The sequence below is a fragment of the Physella acuta genome, unplaced genomic scaffold, assembly GCF_028476545.2.
Source record: "Physella acuta isolate Inbredline_101_S28 unplaced genomic scaffold, ASM2847654v3 ptg000357l, whole genome shotgun sequence".
NCBI lineage: Eukaryota > Metazoa > Mollusca > Gastropoda > Physidae > Physella > Physella acuta.
The window spans coordinates 232,125-247,011 of NW_026731876.1; the positions used below are offsets into that span (position 1 = coordinate 232,125).

At 48.3% G+C, this 14,887-nt stretch overlaps 1 protein-coding gene across 1 annotated transcript in view; it reads left to right on the plus strand.

Moving 5' to 3' along the window:
- The window catches only part of LOC131941308 (uncharacterized), a 92,025-nt gene that overhangs the window by 45,967 nt on the left and 31,171 nt on the right, over window positions 1–14,887 (plus strand). Inside the window, exons 8-18 of the mRNA XM_059300502.1 lie at window positions 3,319–3,510; window positions 4,283–4,480; window positions 5,209–5,410; window positions 6,243–6,449; window positions 7,124–7,259; window positions 7,645–7,868; window positions 8,319–8,502; window positions 8,625–8,818; window positions 8,981–9,165; window positions 11,118–11,225; window positions 12,964–13,141. Of these exons, the coding sequence (XP_059156485.1) occupies window positions 3,319–3,510; window positions 4,283–4,480; window positions 5,209–5,410; window positions 6,243–6,449; window positions 7,124–7,259; window positions 7,645–7,868; window positions 8,319–8,502; window positions 8,625–8,818; window positions 8,981–9,165; window positions 11,118–11,225; window positions 12,964–13,141 (2,008 nt within the window). The remainder of the gene's footprint in view (window positions 1–3,318; window positions 3,511–4,282; window positions 4,481–5,208; window positions 5,411–6,242; window positions 6,450–7,123; window positions 7,260–7,644; window positions 7,869–8,318; window positions 8,503–8,624; window positions 8,819–8,980; window positions 9,166–11,117; window positions 11,226–12,963; window positions 13,142–14,887) is intronic.

Here is a 14,887-nt window from a genome sequence, read left to right on the forward strand (position 1 = left end):
TGAACTCAGGAAGTTGTTGGGATGGTTGAACTCAGGAAGTTGTTGGGATGGTTGAACTCAGGAAGTTGTTGGGATGGTTGAACTCAGGAAGTTGAGATGGTTGAACTCAGGAAGTTGTTGGGATGGTTGAACTCAGGAAGTTGATGAGATGGTTGAACTCAGGAAGTTGTTGGGATGGTTGAACTCAGGAAGTTGTTGGGATGGTTGAACTCAGGAAGTTGAGATGGTTGAACTCAGGAAGTTGTTGGGATGGTTGAACTCAGGAAGTTGTTGAGATGGTTGAACTCAGGAAGTTGATGAGATGGTTGAACTCAGGAAGTTGTTGGGATGGTTGAACTCAGGAAGTTGTTGGGATGGTTGAACTCAGGAAGTTGAGATGGTTGAACTCAGGAAGTTGTTGGGATGGTTGAACTCAGGAAGTTGATGAGATGGTTGAACTCAGGAAGTTGTTGGGATGGTTGAACTCAGGAAGTTGTTGGGATGGTTGAACTCAGGAAGTTGAGATGGTTGAACTCAGGAAGTTGAGATGGTTGAACTCAGGAAGTTGATGAGATGGTTGAACTCAGGAAGTTGTTGGGATGGTTGAACTCAGGAAGTTGTTGGGATGGTTGAACTCAGGAAGTTGTTGGGATGGTTGAACTCAGGAAGTTGTTGAGATGGTTGAACTCAGAAAGTCGAATCGAAAAACAGTTTGGTTTTACTTGTGTCTTGATGTGTGTGTATTACATGGTGCCCCCCATACATTACCAGATCCTGAAGCCCATAATGCCTAAAGCCCCTATCACCTTCCATACATTACCAGATCCTGAAGCCCACCTGAAGCTCCTAACACCTCCCATACATTACCAGATCATGAAGCTCCTAACACCTCCCATACATTACCCGATCCTAAAGCCTCTAACACCTCCCATCCATCACTAGATCCTGAAGCCCACCTGAAGCCCCTAACACCTCCCATACATTACCAGATCCTGAAGCCCCTAACACCTCCCATACATTACCAGATCCTGAAGCCCCTAACACCTCCCATACATTACCAGACCCTAAAGCCCCTAACACCTCCCATACATTACCAGATCCTAAAGCCCCTAACACCTCCCATACATTACCCGATCCTAAAGCCCCTAACACCTCCCATACATTACCAGATCCTGAAGCCCCTAACACCTCCCATACATTCCAGATCCTAAAGCCCCTAACACCTCCCATACATTACCAGATCCTGAAGCCCCTAACACCTCCCATACATTACCAGATCATGAAGCTCCTAACACCTCCCATACATTAGCCGATCCTAAAGCCCCTAACACCTCCCATACATCACCAGATCCTAAAGCCCACCTGAAGCCCCTAACACCTCCCATCCATCACCAAATCCTAAAGCCCCTAACACCTCCCATACATTACCAGATCCTGAAGCCCACCTTAAGCCCCTAACACCTCCCATACATCACCAGATCCTGAAGCCCACATGAAGCCCACCTGCAGCCCTAACACCTCCCATACATCACCAGATCCTGAAGCCCTAACACCTCCCATACATCACCAGATCCTGAAGCCCACCTGAAGCCCCTACCCTCCCATACATTACCAGATCCTGAAGCCCACCTAAAGCCCCTAACACCTCCCATCCATCACCAGATCCTGAAGCCCACCTGAAGCCCCTAACACCTCCCATACATTACCAGATCCTGAAGCCCACCTTAAGCCCCTAACACCTCCCATCCATCACCAGATCCTGAAGCCCCTAACACCTCCCATACATTACCAGATCCTGAAGCCCACCTGAAGCCCCAACCCTCCCATCCATCACCAGATCCTGAAGCCCACCTGAAGCCCCTAACACCTCCCATACATTACCAGATCCTGAAGCCCACCTGAAGCCCCTAACACCTCCCATACATTACCAGATCCTGAAGCCCACCTGAAGCCCCAAACACCTCCCATCCATCACCAGATCCTAAAGCCCCTAACACCTCCCATACATTACCAGATCCTGAAGCCCCTAACACCTCCCAAACATTACCAGATCCTAAAGCCCACCTGAAGCCCCTAACACCTCCCATCCATCACCAGATCCTGAAGCCCACCTGAAGCCCCTAACACATCCCATACATTACTAGATCCTGAAGCCCACCTGAAGCCCCAAACACCTCCCATCCATCACCAGATCCTAAAGCCCCTAACACCTCCCATACATTACCAGATCCTGAAGCCCCTAACACCTCCCAAACATTACCAGATCCTAAAGCCCACCTGAAGCCCCTAACACCTCCCATACATTACCAGATCCTAAAGCCCACCTGAAGCCCCTAACACATCCCATACATCACCAGATCCTGAAGCCCACCTAAAGCCCCTAACACCTCCTATCCATCACCAGATCCTAGCCCCTAACACCTCCCATACATTACCAGATCCTGAAGCCCACCTTAAGCCGCTAACACCTCCCATACCTCACCAGATCCTGAAGCCCACATGAAGCCCACCTGCAGCCCTAACACCTCCCATCCATCACTAGATCCTGAAGCCCCTAACACCTCCCATACATTACCAGATCCTGAAGCCCACCTAAAGCCCCTAACACCTCCCATACATCACCAGATCCTGAAGCCCCTAACACCTCCCATACATTACCAGATCCTGAAGCCCACCTAAAGCCCCTAACACCTCCCATACATCACCAGATCCTGAAGCCCCTAACACCTCCCATACATTACCAGATCATGAAGCCCACCTGAAGCCCCTAACACCTCCCATCCATCACCAGATCCTGAAGCCCCTAACACCTCCCATACATTACCAGATCCTGAAGCCCACCTGAAGCCCCTAACGCCTCCCATACATTACCAGATCCTGAAGCCCACCTGAAGCCCCTAACACCTCCTATCCATCACCAGATCCTGAAGCCCCTAACACCTCCCATACATTACCAGATCCTGAAGCCCACCTGAAGCCCCAACCCTCCCATCCATACATCACCAGATCCTGAAGCCCACCTGAAGCCCCTAACGCCTCCCATACATCACCAGATCCTGAAGCCCACCTGAAGCCCCTAACACCTCCCATACATTACCAGATCCTGAAGCCCACCTGAAGCCCCAACCCTCCCATCCATACATCACCAGATCCTGAAGCCCACCTGAAGCCCCTAACGCTTCCCATACATCACCAGATCCTGAAGCCCACCTGAAGCCCCTAACACCTCCCATACATTACCAGATCCTGAAGCCCACCTGAAGCCCCAACCCTCCCATCCATACATCACCAGATCCTGAAGCCCACCTGAAGCCCCTAACGCCTCCCATACATCACCAGATCCTGAAGCCCACCTGCAGCAGTGGCACCTACTGCTACAGCCGAAACACCTGCTCCAGCAGCTGTGAGTCATCCACGGCCAAGGTCGTCTCGTGCGCCACGGGTCAGCAGTTCTGTGGTCAAGCGTCCAAGTGCTACTCGTCGTGTGCTCAGACGGTCTCGCGATATGCCAGCTTGCCTATGTCATACCAGGTTGGCCAGGTTTTTTTTAAAGTTTCGTTAGCCTAATTGTCACATTTTAAAATTGGTTAGTCAAATTGTCACATTTTCCATTTCGATGGTCATACATTCCGAAAACACCTTTTGTGACAGATAATGTATAAAGTAACAGTGACAGCAGCAAGTACTGGGTACATCTATGTACCTGAGTCGACAAAATTACAGGTGAGTTTCTTTCTCTCGCCTATGTACTCAGCATTCTTGTTGTGTGACCTCACTGACCCATATGACCTTGTTGTGTGACCTCACCTATCCATATGACCTTGTTGTGTGAGTTGGCTGACCCATATGACCTTGTGTGTGACTTCACTGACCCATATGACCTTGCGTGTGACCTCACGACCACGTGACCCCACTGACCCCACTGACCACGTGACCCCACTGACCACGTGACCCCACTGACCACGTGACCCCACTGACCACATGACCCCACTGACCCTGTGACCCCACTGACCACGTGACCCCACTGACCCTGTGACCCCACTGACCACGTGACCCCACTGACCCTGTGACCCCACTGACCACGTGACCCCACTGACCCTGTGACCCCACAGACCACGTGACCCCACTGACCCTGTGACCCCACTGACCCTGTGACCCCACTGACCACGTGACCCCACTGACCACGTGACCCCACTGACCACGTGACCCCACTGACCACGTGACCCCACTGACCACGTGACCCCACTGACCAGGTGACCCCACTGACCACGTGCCTCACTGACCACCTGCCCCTGCCCACCAGGTGGAGCCCGGCTATATCATGGGCCTACAGCAGGACTCTGGTGCCAGTGTTCTGGCCAGGATCTCCAGCACCGCGGACACATCTGACCGGATGTTCACCTACAGCAGCACCACCGTCAGCCAGTCGTTCGTCTCGTCTGGCGGAACTGTCATCACCGCACGACACGCCATCACGGCCGTCGCTTCAGCTGGGTCAAAGGTCAGTCTCACATTAGTATGAGGTCAGCTAAATGATGGGGGGAGGGGAGTGGGCATCTCCATTAAAAAGGTGTTACAAACAGAAAAGTTGAGATTGTATCAACATCTCACCCCCAGGTTTACTTACATTGTATCAACATCTCACCCCCAGGTTTACTTACATTGTATCAACATCTGACCCTCAGGTTTACTTACATTGTATCAACATCTCACCCCCAGGTTTACTTACATTGTATCAACATCTCACCCCCAGGTTTACTTACATTGTATCAACATCTCACCCCCAGGTTTACTTACATTGTATCAACATCTCACCCCCAGGTTTACTTACATTGTATCAACATCTCACCCCCAGGTTTACTTACATTGTATCAACATCTCACCCCCAGGTTTACTTACATTGTATCAACATCTCACCCCCAGGTTTACTTACATTGTATCAACATCTCACCCCCAGGTTTAGTTACATTGTATCACCATCTCACCCCCAGGTTTACTTACATTGTATCAACATCTCACCCCCAGGTTTACTTACATTGTATCAACATCTCACCCCCAGGTTTACTTACATTGTATCAACATCTCACCCCCAGGTTTACTTACATTGTATCAACATCTCACCCCCAGGTTTACTTACATTGTATCAACATCTCACCCCCAGGTTTACTTACATTGTATCAACATCTCACCCCCAGGTTTACTTACATTGTATCAACATCTCACCCCCAGGTTTACTTACCGTTCCGGTTCCAGACTTCTGGCAACTTCACCTTGTCAGCTGTGGTCAGTAGCAGGACGCTGACCAACGTGGCCACGTCATCGGCCTCGACCTCTGTCCTCGTGCTGGACGGGGTCAATGCCAGCATCATCCAGGCACCGGTGTACACCGCCACTAGGAAGGTGGTCGTCTTCCTGCTGGACCCCCACACAGGTGAGTCGGTGCTAAACATACAGGTGAGTCGGTGCCAGCCACACAGGTGAGTCGGTGCCACTAGGAAGGTGGTCATCTTCCTGCTGGACCCCCACACAGGTGAGTCGGTGCTAAACATACAGGTGAGTCGGTGCCACCAGGAAGGTGGTCATCTTCCTGCTGGACCCCCACACAGGTGAGTCGGTGCCACTAGGAAGGTGGTCGTCTTCCTGCTGGACCCCCACACAGGTGAGTCGGTGCCACTAGGAAGGTGGTCGTCTTCCTGCTGGACCCCCACACAGGTGAGAGGACGGTGGTCGTCTTCCTGCTGGACCCCCACACAGGTAAGTCGGTGCCACCAGTAAGGTGGTCGTCTTCCTGCTGGACCCCCACACAGGTGAGAGGACGGTGGTCGTCTTCCTGCTGGACCCCCACACAGGTAAGTCGGTGCCACTAGGAAGGTGGTCGTCTTCCTGCTGGACCCCCACACAGGTAAGTCGGTGCCACTAGGAAGGTGGTCGTCATCCTGCTGGACCCCCACACAGGTGAGTCGGTGCTAGTCACACAGGTGAGTCAGTGCCAGCCACACAGGTGGGTCGGTGCTAGACATACAGGTAGGTCGGTGCCAACCACACAGGTGAGTCGGTGCTAGTCACACAGGTGAGTCGGTGCTAGTCACACAGGTAGTCTTGAATGCCCATCTAAAGACTAGATATCTTAACGTCAAGAAAACATTTTTGCTGACATCTGTATCCACAACAAGACATTGTGTCTGTGTCAGCACATCAGCTGTTGACCTCCCCCCCTCCGTACACGTCACGTGACTAACTGATCGTCTGCTCGCGTCCCACAGGAAGTGACCTCTACTACAACTGGACCATCAGCGACGGCACCAAGTTCCTGCAGACCAGGAACAGCAGCCTCAGCTACACCTTCAACTCCAGCGGCATCTACGACGTCAACGTCACCATCTACAACAGCATCAGCCAGAAGAGCAACGGCACAACAGTCTACGCCCTGGACGAAGTCACGGGGGTTTTTATGTACAGCAACACTACAGGTAAACTACTGCCACAGGTAAACTCTACTGCCACAGGTAAACTCTACTGCCACAGGTAAACTCTACTGCCACAGGTAAACTCTACTGCCACAGGTAAACTCTACTGCCACAGGTAAACTCTACGGCCATAGGTAAACTCTACTGCCACAGGTAAACTCTACTGCCACAGGTAAACTCTACTGCCACAGGTAAACTCTACTGCCACAGCTAAACTCTACTGCTACAGGTAAACTCTACTGCCACAGGTAAACTCTACTGCCACAGGTAAACTCTACTGCCACAGGTAAACTCTACTGCCACAGGTAAACTCTACTGTCTCAGGTAAACTCTATTGCAAAATGTAAATTCACCTTGACCTTGTTATCAAAACTTGTACTCACCTTGACCATGATACTATAGGTGTTAATACTTGGACCATGGAGCCAGAACGTTAACTCACCTTGACCTTGATACCAGAGGTTTAAAAACTTACTTTCGACCACGATACAGAACCTTACCTACCTTGACCTTTACACTACCGTCTTTAAACATTCACCTTGACCTTTATACTAACGTCTTTAAACATTCACCTTGACCTTTACACTACCATCTTAAAACATTCACCTTGACCTTTACACTACCATCTTTAAACATTCACCTTGACCTTGACACTACTCCGTTCACTGACCTTGCAGTCCGCGGCCTGATGACACCTGTCCTGGTGAACGTGGTGTCTGGCACCAACTACACCTGCACCTACGACTACGGCGACAACACCGGCAGACAGAACAGCGGCCTCCTCTCTGGTCCCATGGCCAACGCCACCAAAAGGTAGTCACGTGATGCCCTATCTGACCAAATATGGCGCACATTAGTTGAACGAATCTGTGTTTCCTTTTCTCTTCTGAACGTTAAAGTTTAGAAAGTCTTTGGAGTAGCTGGTTAGATCAATTTGTGAGGCTTGAACAGGTATAGCACATTACGTTTGGGTAGGTTTGTAGACAGTTGGGGCTAGGGTTAAAGCTGAAGCTATCTGGGCTAAAGGTTAAACGGTAAGGATTTGTGTTTTTGTTGAAGCTCTTTAGGCTAGGGTTAAGATGAAGGTTAGGCCAACGGTTAGGGTTAGTTTTTGTGATGAAGCTGTTTAGGGTTAAGATGGTTAGGTTAACGGTTATGAAGGATAGGCTAACGGCTAACCTGTTGGTCCATGTTTCAGCTACACATACGCCACACCTGGCGTCTACAGCATCAACATCACGTGCTCCAACCAGGTGAGCCGAGGGACGCACGTGCTGCAGGTGAAGGTCCAGGACCTGATCAGCAACCTCCAGCTGCTCACCCTCGGCGCCAACACCAACCAGAACTTCTTCATCATCTGGCAGGTCGACGCTGGCACGGCCTTGAACTTTGCACTCACCCTCAACGGAATTGCACTGACCAGTGAGATCACGTGATAGCTACTTTTGTTTTAGTGGGCATCATATGGGGGAGGGGGTGTGGCTGTGTAGGTTTACACGCGTAGTAAAGTTTTTTCATGCACGTTGAGTATGTAAGCGTTGGATGTGTAAGCAAGTTGAAAATGTAATCAGTTTTATCCAGGTTTGTGGATTCAGTGCGCCAAAAGTTGATCCACACCACATCCACATCATTGTGCTTGTAATTCTATAGGAGTTAGACAGTTTTACGTTTCCACATAAGTGCTAATTCACGTGGTATTCGTGACGTGTCACGTGGTGCTCGTGACGTGTCACGTGTCGTCCCTGACGTCACGTGATTACTCCGTGACGTTCGTGACGTGTCACACGTTTTTGACGTGTCACTTGGCGTATCACGTGACGTTCGTGACGTATCACGTGACGTTCGTGACGTGTGACGTGACGTATTCCCCAGATTTCTCCCAAGTCTCGGCCTACAAGTGGCAGACGAGCCTACAGCCGGGGCGCGGGAACATGGTCCTACCGCTGGTTCTCAGGGCATGGAATGACGTCAGCACCCAGCAGATCTCCACAAACTTCACCATCCTGACGGCTATCGCCAACCCGACCTTTACAACCAATGTCGCTAACGCCAGCAGGTCAGACTCTTACACACATTACACATTAGCTTCTTACACACCTCCCTGTGTCAGTCTCTTACAGAAATACCTGTCTCTTACATCCAACCTATAAAATTACCTGTTCACCTTTTTTTTTCAAGTTACGACGACGTCTACTTCGTGGCCAACATATCCGCCGGATCTGACGTCACAGTGACGGTCGACTATGGCGACGGCTATAACGACACGTACACCCAACCTCTCAACACCAACTGGCCAGGTGCACAGACCTTCGTACACAAGTACTTCAATGGTGGCAGGTTTACGGTCAGGGCGACCTTTAGGAATGCGGGGGGTAAGTGTTTGATCTAACCTATCCCCGTATGGGGTGGGGGTGCGAAGTTGAAGCTAACATTATGTGTGTGAGGTGAGTTAGTTCAATCTCACATCAACACCCGCCTTCAACAATATAGTTGTAACTCGCCTGCAATCTGCCCCACCCCCACCCCCTCCCCAGGCAGCCAAACGAGGTCCGTGGAGATGTTGGTGCTGGTGGGGGTGGGGATGATTAACTGCAACCTGGACGAGTACGCCCTCTACCACCCGCCCGCCCTCGTCAACCTGATGTTCACAGCCCCTGCCCTGCCCACAGAACCCACGCTCACAATCAACTGGGGGGAGCTGACAAGCAGGGACACACAGGTAAACATTGGCACAGGTAAACATTGGCACAACACAGGTAAACATTGGCACAACACAGGTAAACATTAGCACAACACAGGTAAACATTGGCACAACACAGGTAAACATTAGCACAACACAGGTAAACATTGGCACAACACAGGTAAACATTGGCACAACACAGGTAAACATTGGCACAGGTAAATATTGGCACAGGTAAACATTGGCACAACACAGGTAAACATTAGCACAGCACTGGTAAACATTGGTACAACACAGGTAAACAGTGGCACAACACAGGTAAACATTGGCACAACACAGGTAAACATTGGCACAGGTAAATATTGGTACAGGTAAACATTGGCACAACACAGGTAAACATTGGCACAACACATGTAAACATTAGCACAGCACAGGTAAACATTAGCACAACACAGGTAAACATTTGCACAACACAGGTAGACATTGGCACAACACAGGTAAACATTGGCACAGCACAGGTAAACATTGGCACAGCACAGGTAAACATTGGCACAGCACAGGTAAACATTGGCACAACACAGGTAAACATTGGCACAGGTAAACATTAGCACAACACAGGTAAACATTGGCACAATACAGGTAAACATTGGCACAACACAGGTAAACATTGGCACAACACAGGTAAACATTGGCACAGCACAGGTAAACATTGGCACAACACAGGTAAACATTGGCACAGGTAAACATTAGCACAACAAAGGTAAACATTGGCACAGCACAGGTAAACATTGGCACAGCACAGGTAAACATTGGCACAGCACAGGTAAACATTGGCACAGCACAGGTAAACATTGGCACAGCACAGGTAAACATTGGCACAGCACAGGTAAGCATTGGCACAACACAGGTAAACATTGGCACAGGTAAACATTAGCACAACACAGGTAAACATTGGCACAACACAGGTAAACATTGGCACAACACAGGTAAACATTGGCACAGCACAGGTAAACATTGGCACAGCACAGGTAAACATTGGCACAACACAGGTAAACATTGGCACAGGTAAACATTAGCACAACACAGGTAAACATTGGCACAACACAGGTAAACATTGGCAAAACACAGGTAAACATTGGCACAACACAGGTAAACATTGGCACAGCACAGGTAAACATTGGCACAGCACAGGTAAACATTGGCACAACACAGGTAAACATTGGCACAGGTAAACAGTAGCACAACAAAGGTAAACATTGGCACAGGTAAACATTGGCACAGGTAAACATTGGCACAGGTAAACATTGGCACAGGTAAACATTGGCACAGGTAAACATTGGCACAGGTAAACATTGACACAACACAGGTAGACATTGGCACAACACAGGTAGACATTGGCACAACACAGGTAGACATTGGCACAACACAGGTAGACATTGGCACAACACAGGTAGACATTTGCACAACACAGGTAGACATTGGCACAACACAGGTAAACATTGGCACAACACAGGTAAACATAAGCACAACACAGGTAAACATTGGTACAACACAGGTAAACATTGGCACAACACAGGTAGACATTGGCACAACACAGGTAGACATTGGCAAAACACAGGTAGACATTGGCACAACACAGGTAGACATTGGCACAACACAGGTAGACATTGGCACAACACAGGTAAACATTAGCACAACACAGGTAAACATTAGCACAACACAGGTAAACATTAGCACAACACAGGTAGACATTGGCACGGGTAAACATTAACACAACACAGGTAAACATTTTATTGAAATTAACATAAACATACGTGTAATTGAAATTTGATAACCACTGACAACCCACCAACCACCCACCATCTCCAACCCACCAACCACCCACCATCTCCAACCACCCACACCCACACCCCACCACCACTCACAACCTACCAACCGCTCTCAACCCACCAACCACTGACAACCCACTGACCCCTCCCCCCCTCCCCCAGCCCGCACTAGAGATGAACAAGAACTACAGCTACCAGTACCGTGACACGGGCACGTACAAAGTGATGGCCAGACTACAGAACATCATGGGGACCAAGACTTGCCTCAAGGTACAGGGGGCTTTGGTAGATGTACAGGGGGCTTTGGTAGACGTACAGGGGGCTTTGGTAGATGTACAGGGGGCTTTGGTAGATGTACAGGGGGCTTTGGTAGATGTTCAGGGGGGGGGGGCTTTGGTAGATGTACAGGGGGCTTTGGTAGAGGTACAGGGGGCTTTGGTAGAGGTACAGGGGGCTTTGTTCAGGGGGGGGGGGGGCTTTGGTAGATGTACAGGGGGCTTTGGTAGAGGTACAGGGGGCTTTGGTAGATGTACAGGGGGCTTTGGTAGATGTACAGGGGGCTTTGGTAGAGGTACAGGGGGCTTTGGTAGATGTATAGGGGGCTTTGGTAGATGTACAGGGGGCTTTGGTAGAGGTACAGGGGGCTTTGGTAGATGTACAGGGGGCTTTGTTCAGGGGGCTTTGGTAGAGGTACAGGGGGCTTTGGTAGATGTACAGGGGGCTTTGGTACATGTACAGGGGGCTTTGGTACACGTACAGGGGGCTTTGGTAGAGGTATAGGGGGCTTTGGTAGAGGTACAGGGGGCTTTGGTAGATGTACAGGGGGCTTTGTTCAGGGGGCTTTGGTAGAGGTACAGGGGGCTTTGGTAGATGTACAGGGGGCTTTGGTAGATGTACAGGGGGCTTTGGTAGATGTTCAGGGGGCTTTGGTAGAGGTACAGGGGGCTTTGGTAGATGTACAGGGGGCTTTGTTCAGGGGGCTTTGGTAGAGGTACAGGGGGCTTTGGTAGATGTACAGGGGGCTTTGGTAGATGTACAGGGGGCTTTGGTAGATGTACAGGGGGCTTTGGTACATGTACAGGGGGCTTTGGTAGAGGTACAGGGGGCTTTGGTAGAGGTACAGGGGGCTTTGGTAGAGGTACAAGGGGCTTTGGTAGAGGTACAGGGGGCTTTGGTAGATGTACAGGGGGCTTTGGTAAATGTTCAGGGGGCTTTGGTAAATGTTCAGGGGGCTTTGGTACATATACAGGGGGCTTTGGTAGATGTACAGGGGGCTGTGGTATATGTACAGAGGGCTGTGGTATATGTACATGGGGCTTTGGTAGATGTACAGAGGGCTTTGGTAGATTACAGGGGGCTTTGGTATATGTACAGGGGGCTTTGGTAGAAGTACAGGGGGCTTTGGTAGAAGTACAGGGGGCTTTGGTAGATTACAGGGGGCTTTGGTAGAAGTACAGGGGGCTTTGGTAGAAGTAAAAGGGCTTCGGTAGACGTTCAGGGGGTTTTGGTAGAAGTAAAGGGGCTTTGGTAGACTACAGGGGGCTTTTGTAGAAGTACAGGGGGGCTTTGGTATACGTACAGGGGGCTTTGGTAGACGTACAGGGGATTTCGGTAGATGTACCTGGGCTTTTGTAGAAGTACAGGGGGCTTTGGTAGAAATAAAGGGGCTTTGGTAGACGTACAGGGGACTTTGGTAGATGTGCAGGGTGCTTTTGTAAAAGTACAGGGGTCTTTGGTAGATGTACAAGGTGCTTTGGTAGATGCTCATGGGCTTTTGTAGAAGTGATGGGGGCTTTGGTAGACGTACAAGGGGCTTTGGTAGATTTACAGGGTTTTTAGTAGAAGTGCAGGGGCTTTTGTAGAAGTACAGGGTGCTTTGGTAGAATTACAGTGGCTTTAGTAGAAGTGCTGGGGCTGTTTTGTCGTCACGTGTCACCTTGTGCCGTCACGTGATATTGTCACATGTCACCCTGTGCCGTCACGTGACTGACCTACTGTTTGCCCCCAGCCCGTGACTGTCGTGGAGAAACTGGCCGGCCCGTTCTTCCTGCCGCAGTTCCCTGCCGCTGCCCTGGACCTGCCCTACGAGGTCGTCTTCTGCCTGTTCCGGGGACCTACTGGTGACCTCTGCAACATGACCTTTGACTTTGGCGACGGCAAAGGCCCACTGGTGATACAGCGTACAGGTAGGTGGTGACACAATGTGGGGTTCTGTTTTAGGTGGTGACACAATGTGGGGTTTATCTGTTACAGATGGTGACACAATGCGGGGTTTATCTGTTTCAGATGGTGACACAATGCGGGGTTTATCTGTTTCAGATGGTGACACAATGCGGGGTTTATGTTTCAGATGGTGACACAATGTGGGGTTTATGTTTTAGGTGGTGACACAATGTGGGGTTTATCTGTTTATGTAACTTATCCTGGGATTTACCATTTATAGATGGTGACATAAAATCACATAAAGGCGAATTCAATCATTTCATCATCGAATCGAATTTTTGGACAGGTACAGGCAGAAGTACCAGGCGGTTTTTGCACCTCATCTCACCGTCTGTCACGGTACACACCCACAGTACAAACACGCCATCAACACACACCTCAACCACAACATCAACATACACATCAACACACACCACAACAAACACGACATCAACACACACCACAACAAACACGCCACCAACACACACCTCAACAAACACGACATTAACACACACCTTAACAAACACATCAACACACGCCTCAACAAACACGACATCAACACACACCACAACAAACACGACATCAACACACACCTCAACCACAACATCAACATTCACATCAACATCCTCATCCAATGAAATTAAATTCCGTAATTAACAGAATTATTGAATTCAGTGACTAAAGTAATCAATGTACGGCAATTTATAGTAATTCGCCATAAATTAAACTAATTAAAACAATTAATTGGAACCTTTGTCATTAGCTGATAGAGCAGGTGAGTTCTATCTGTTATTTGTAACATTTGTTACATTTGTTACTTTGGATTGTTACTTGTTACTTTATAACTTGCATGCGTGCTGCACGCTGTTGAATTGTGGTCACCATGGCAACATGTGACATCATTTAATCGCACACTATTTCTTATGTTCTATTTGTTGTATCTCATCCAGGGTTTCCGTCTGAGATTTTGAGCCTATTTGACGTCATTTATATGGTTGACGTCATTGTTTATGGTTGACGTCGTTCTTAATATCGAATTCTATTTCTGTCTTTCTACATTCTCATTTTAATGTTCTGTTTTACATATATGGTTTTTAAAATCAACATTTTATCAACATTTTTTTCACCTTCTTTTAAATCAACATTTTTTCGAAATTTTCGATTTTATTTCAATGTTTTTCAACATATTTTGACAGTTATTTTTCAATGTTTTTCAACATTTCTTTCCACATATTCAACATTATTGTTACACATTTTTTTCAACATTTACAACTGTAATGTTTTCAATATTTTTCACCGTTTGTCAATGTTTACTGTTTGTCAATATTTTCATCGTTTTATCCGTTACTAAGCGTCAACACGAAGCTATATTTTCATCACTTACACGGATCAAATTAATTCTTTTAAATTTTTTTTATCAGTATTTTATTTTAAAGCCGTACAAAAATCAACGGTGTTAAGTTTTTGGCTATTTAAAAGTTTCACTTGTCCAATTTTTGTCTTGAGATCTTACCAATCGAAAGTTTAAGTCATGAGTTGATACACATACGGATACATGTTTGCATGTTAATTCCTAATTAAACAAATTTAGTTAACATTGCAACCAAACTGAATGTATATGTTTTGAGATGTATATAAACTGAAGGTATAGGCAGGATTTAGCACTTATATTTTGTTTTATATAATACAATATATATATATATATATATATATATATATATATATATATA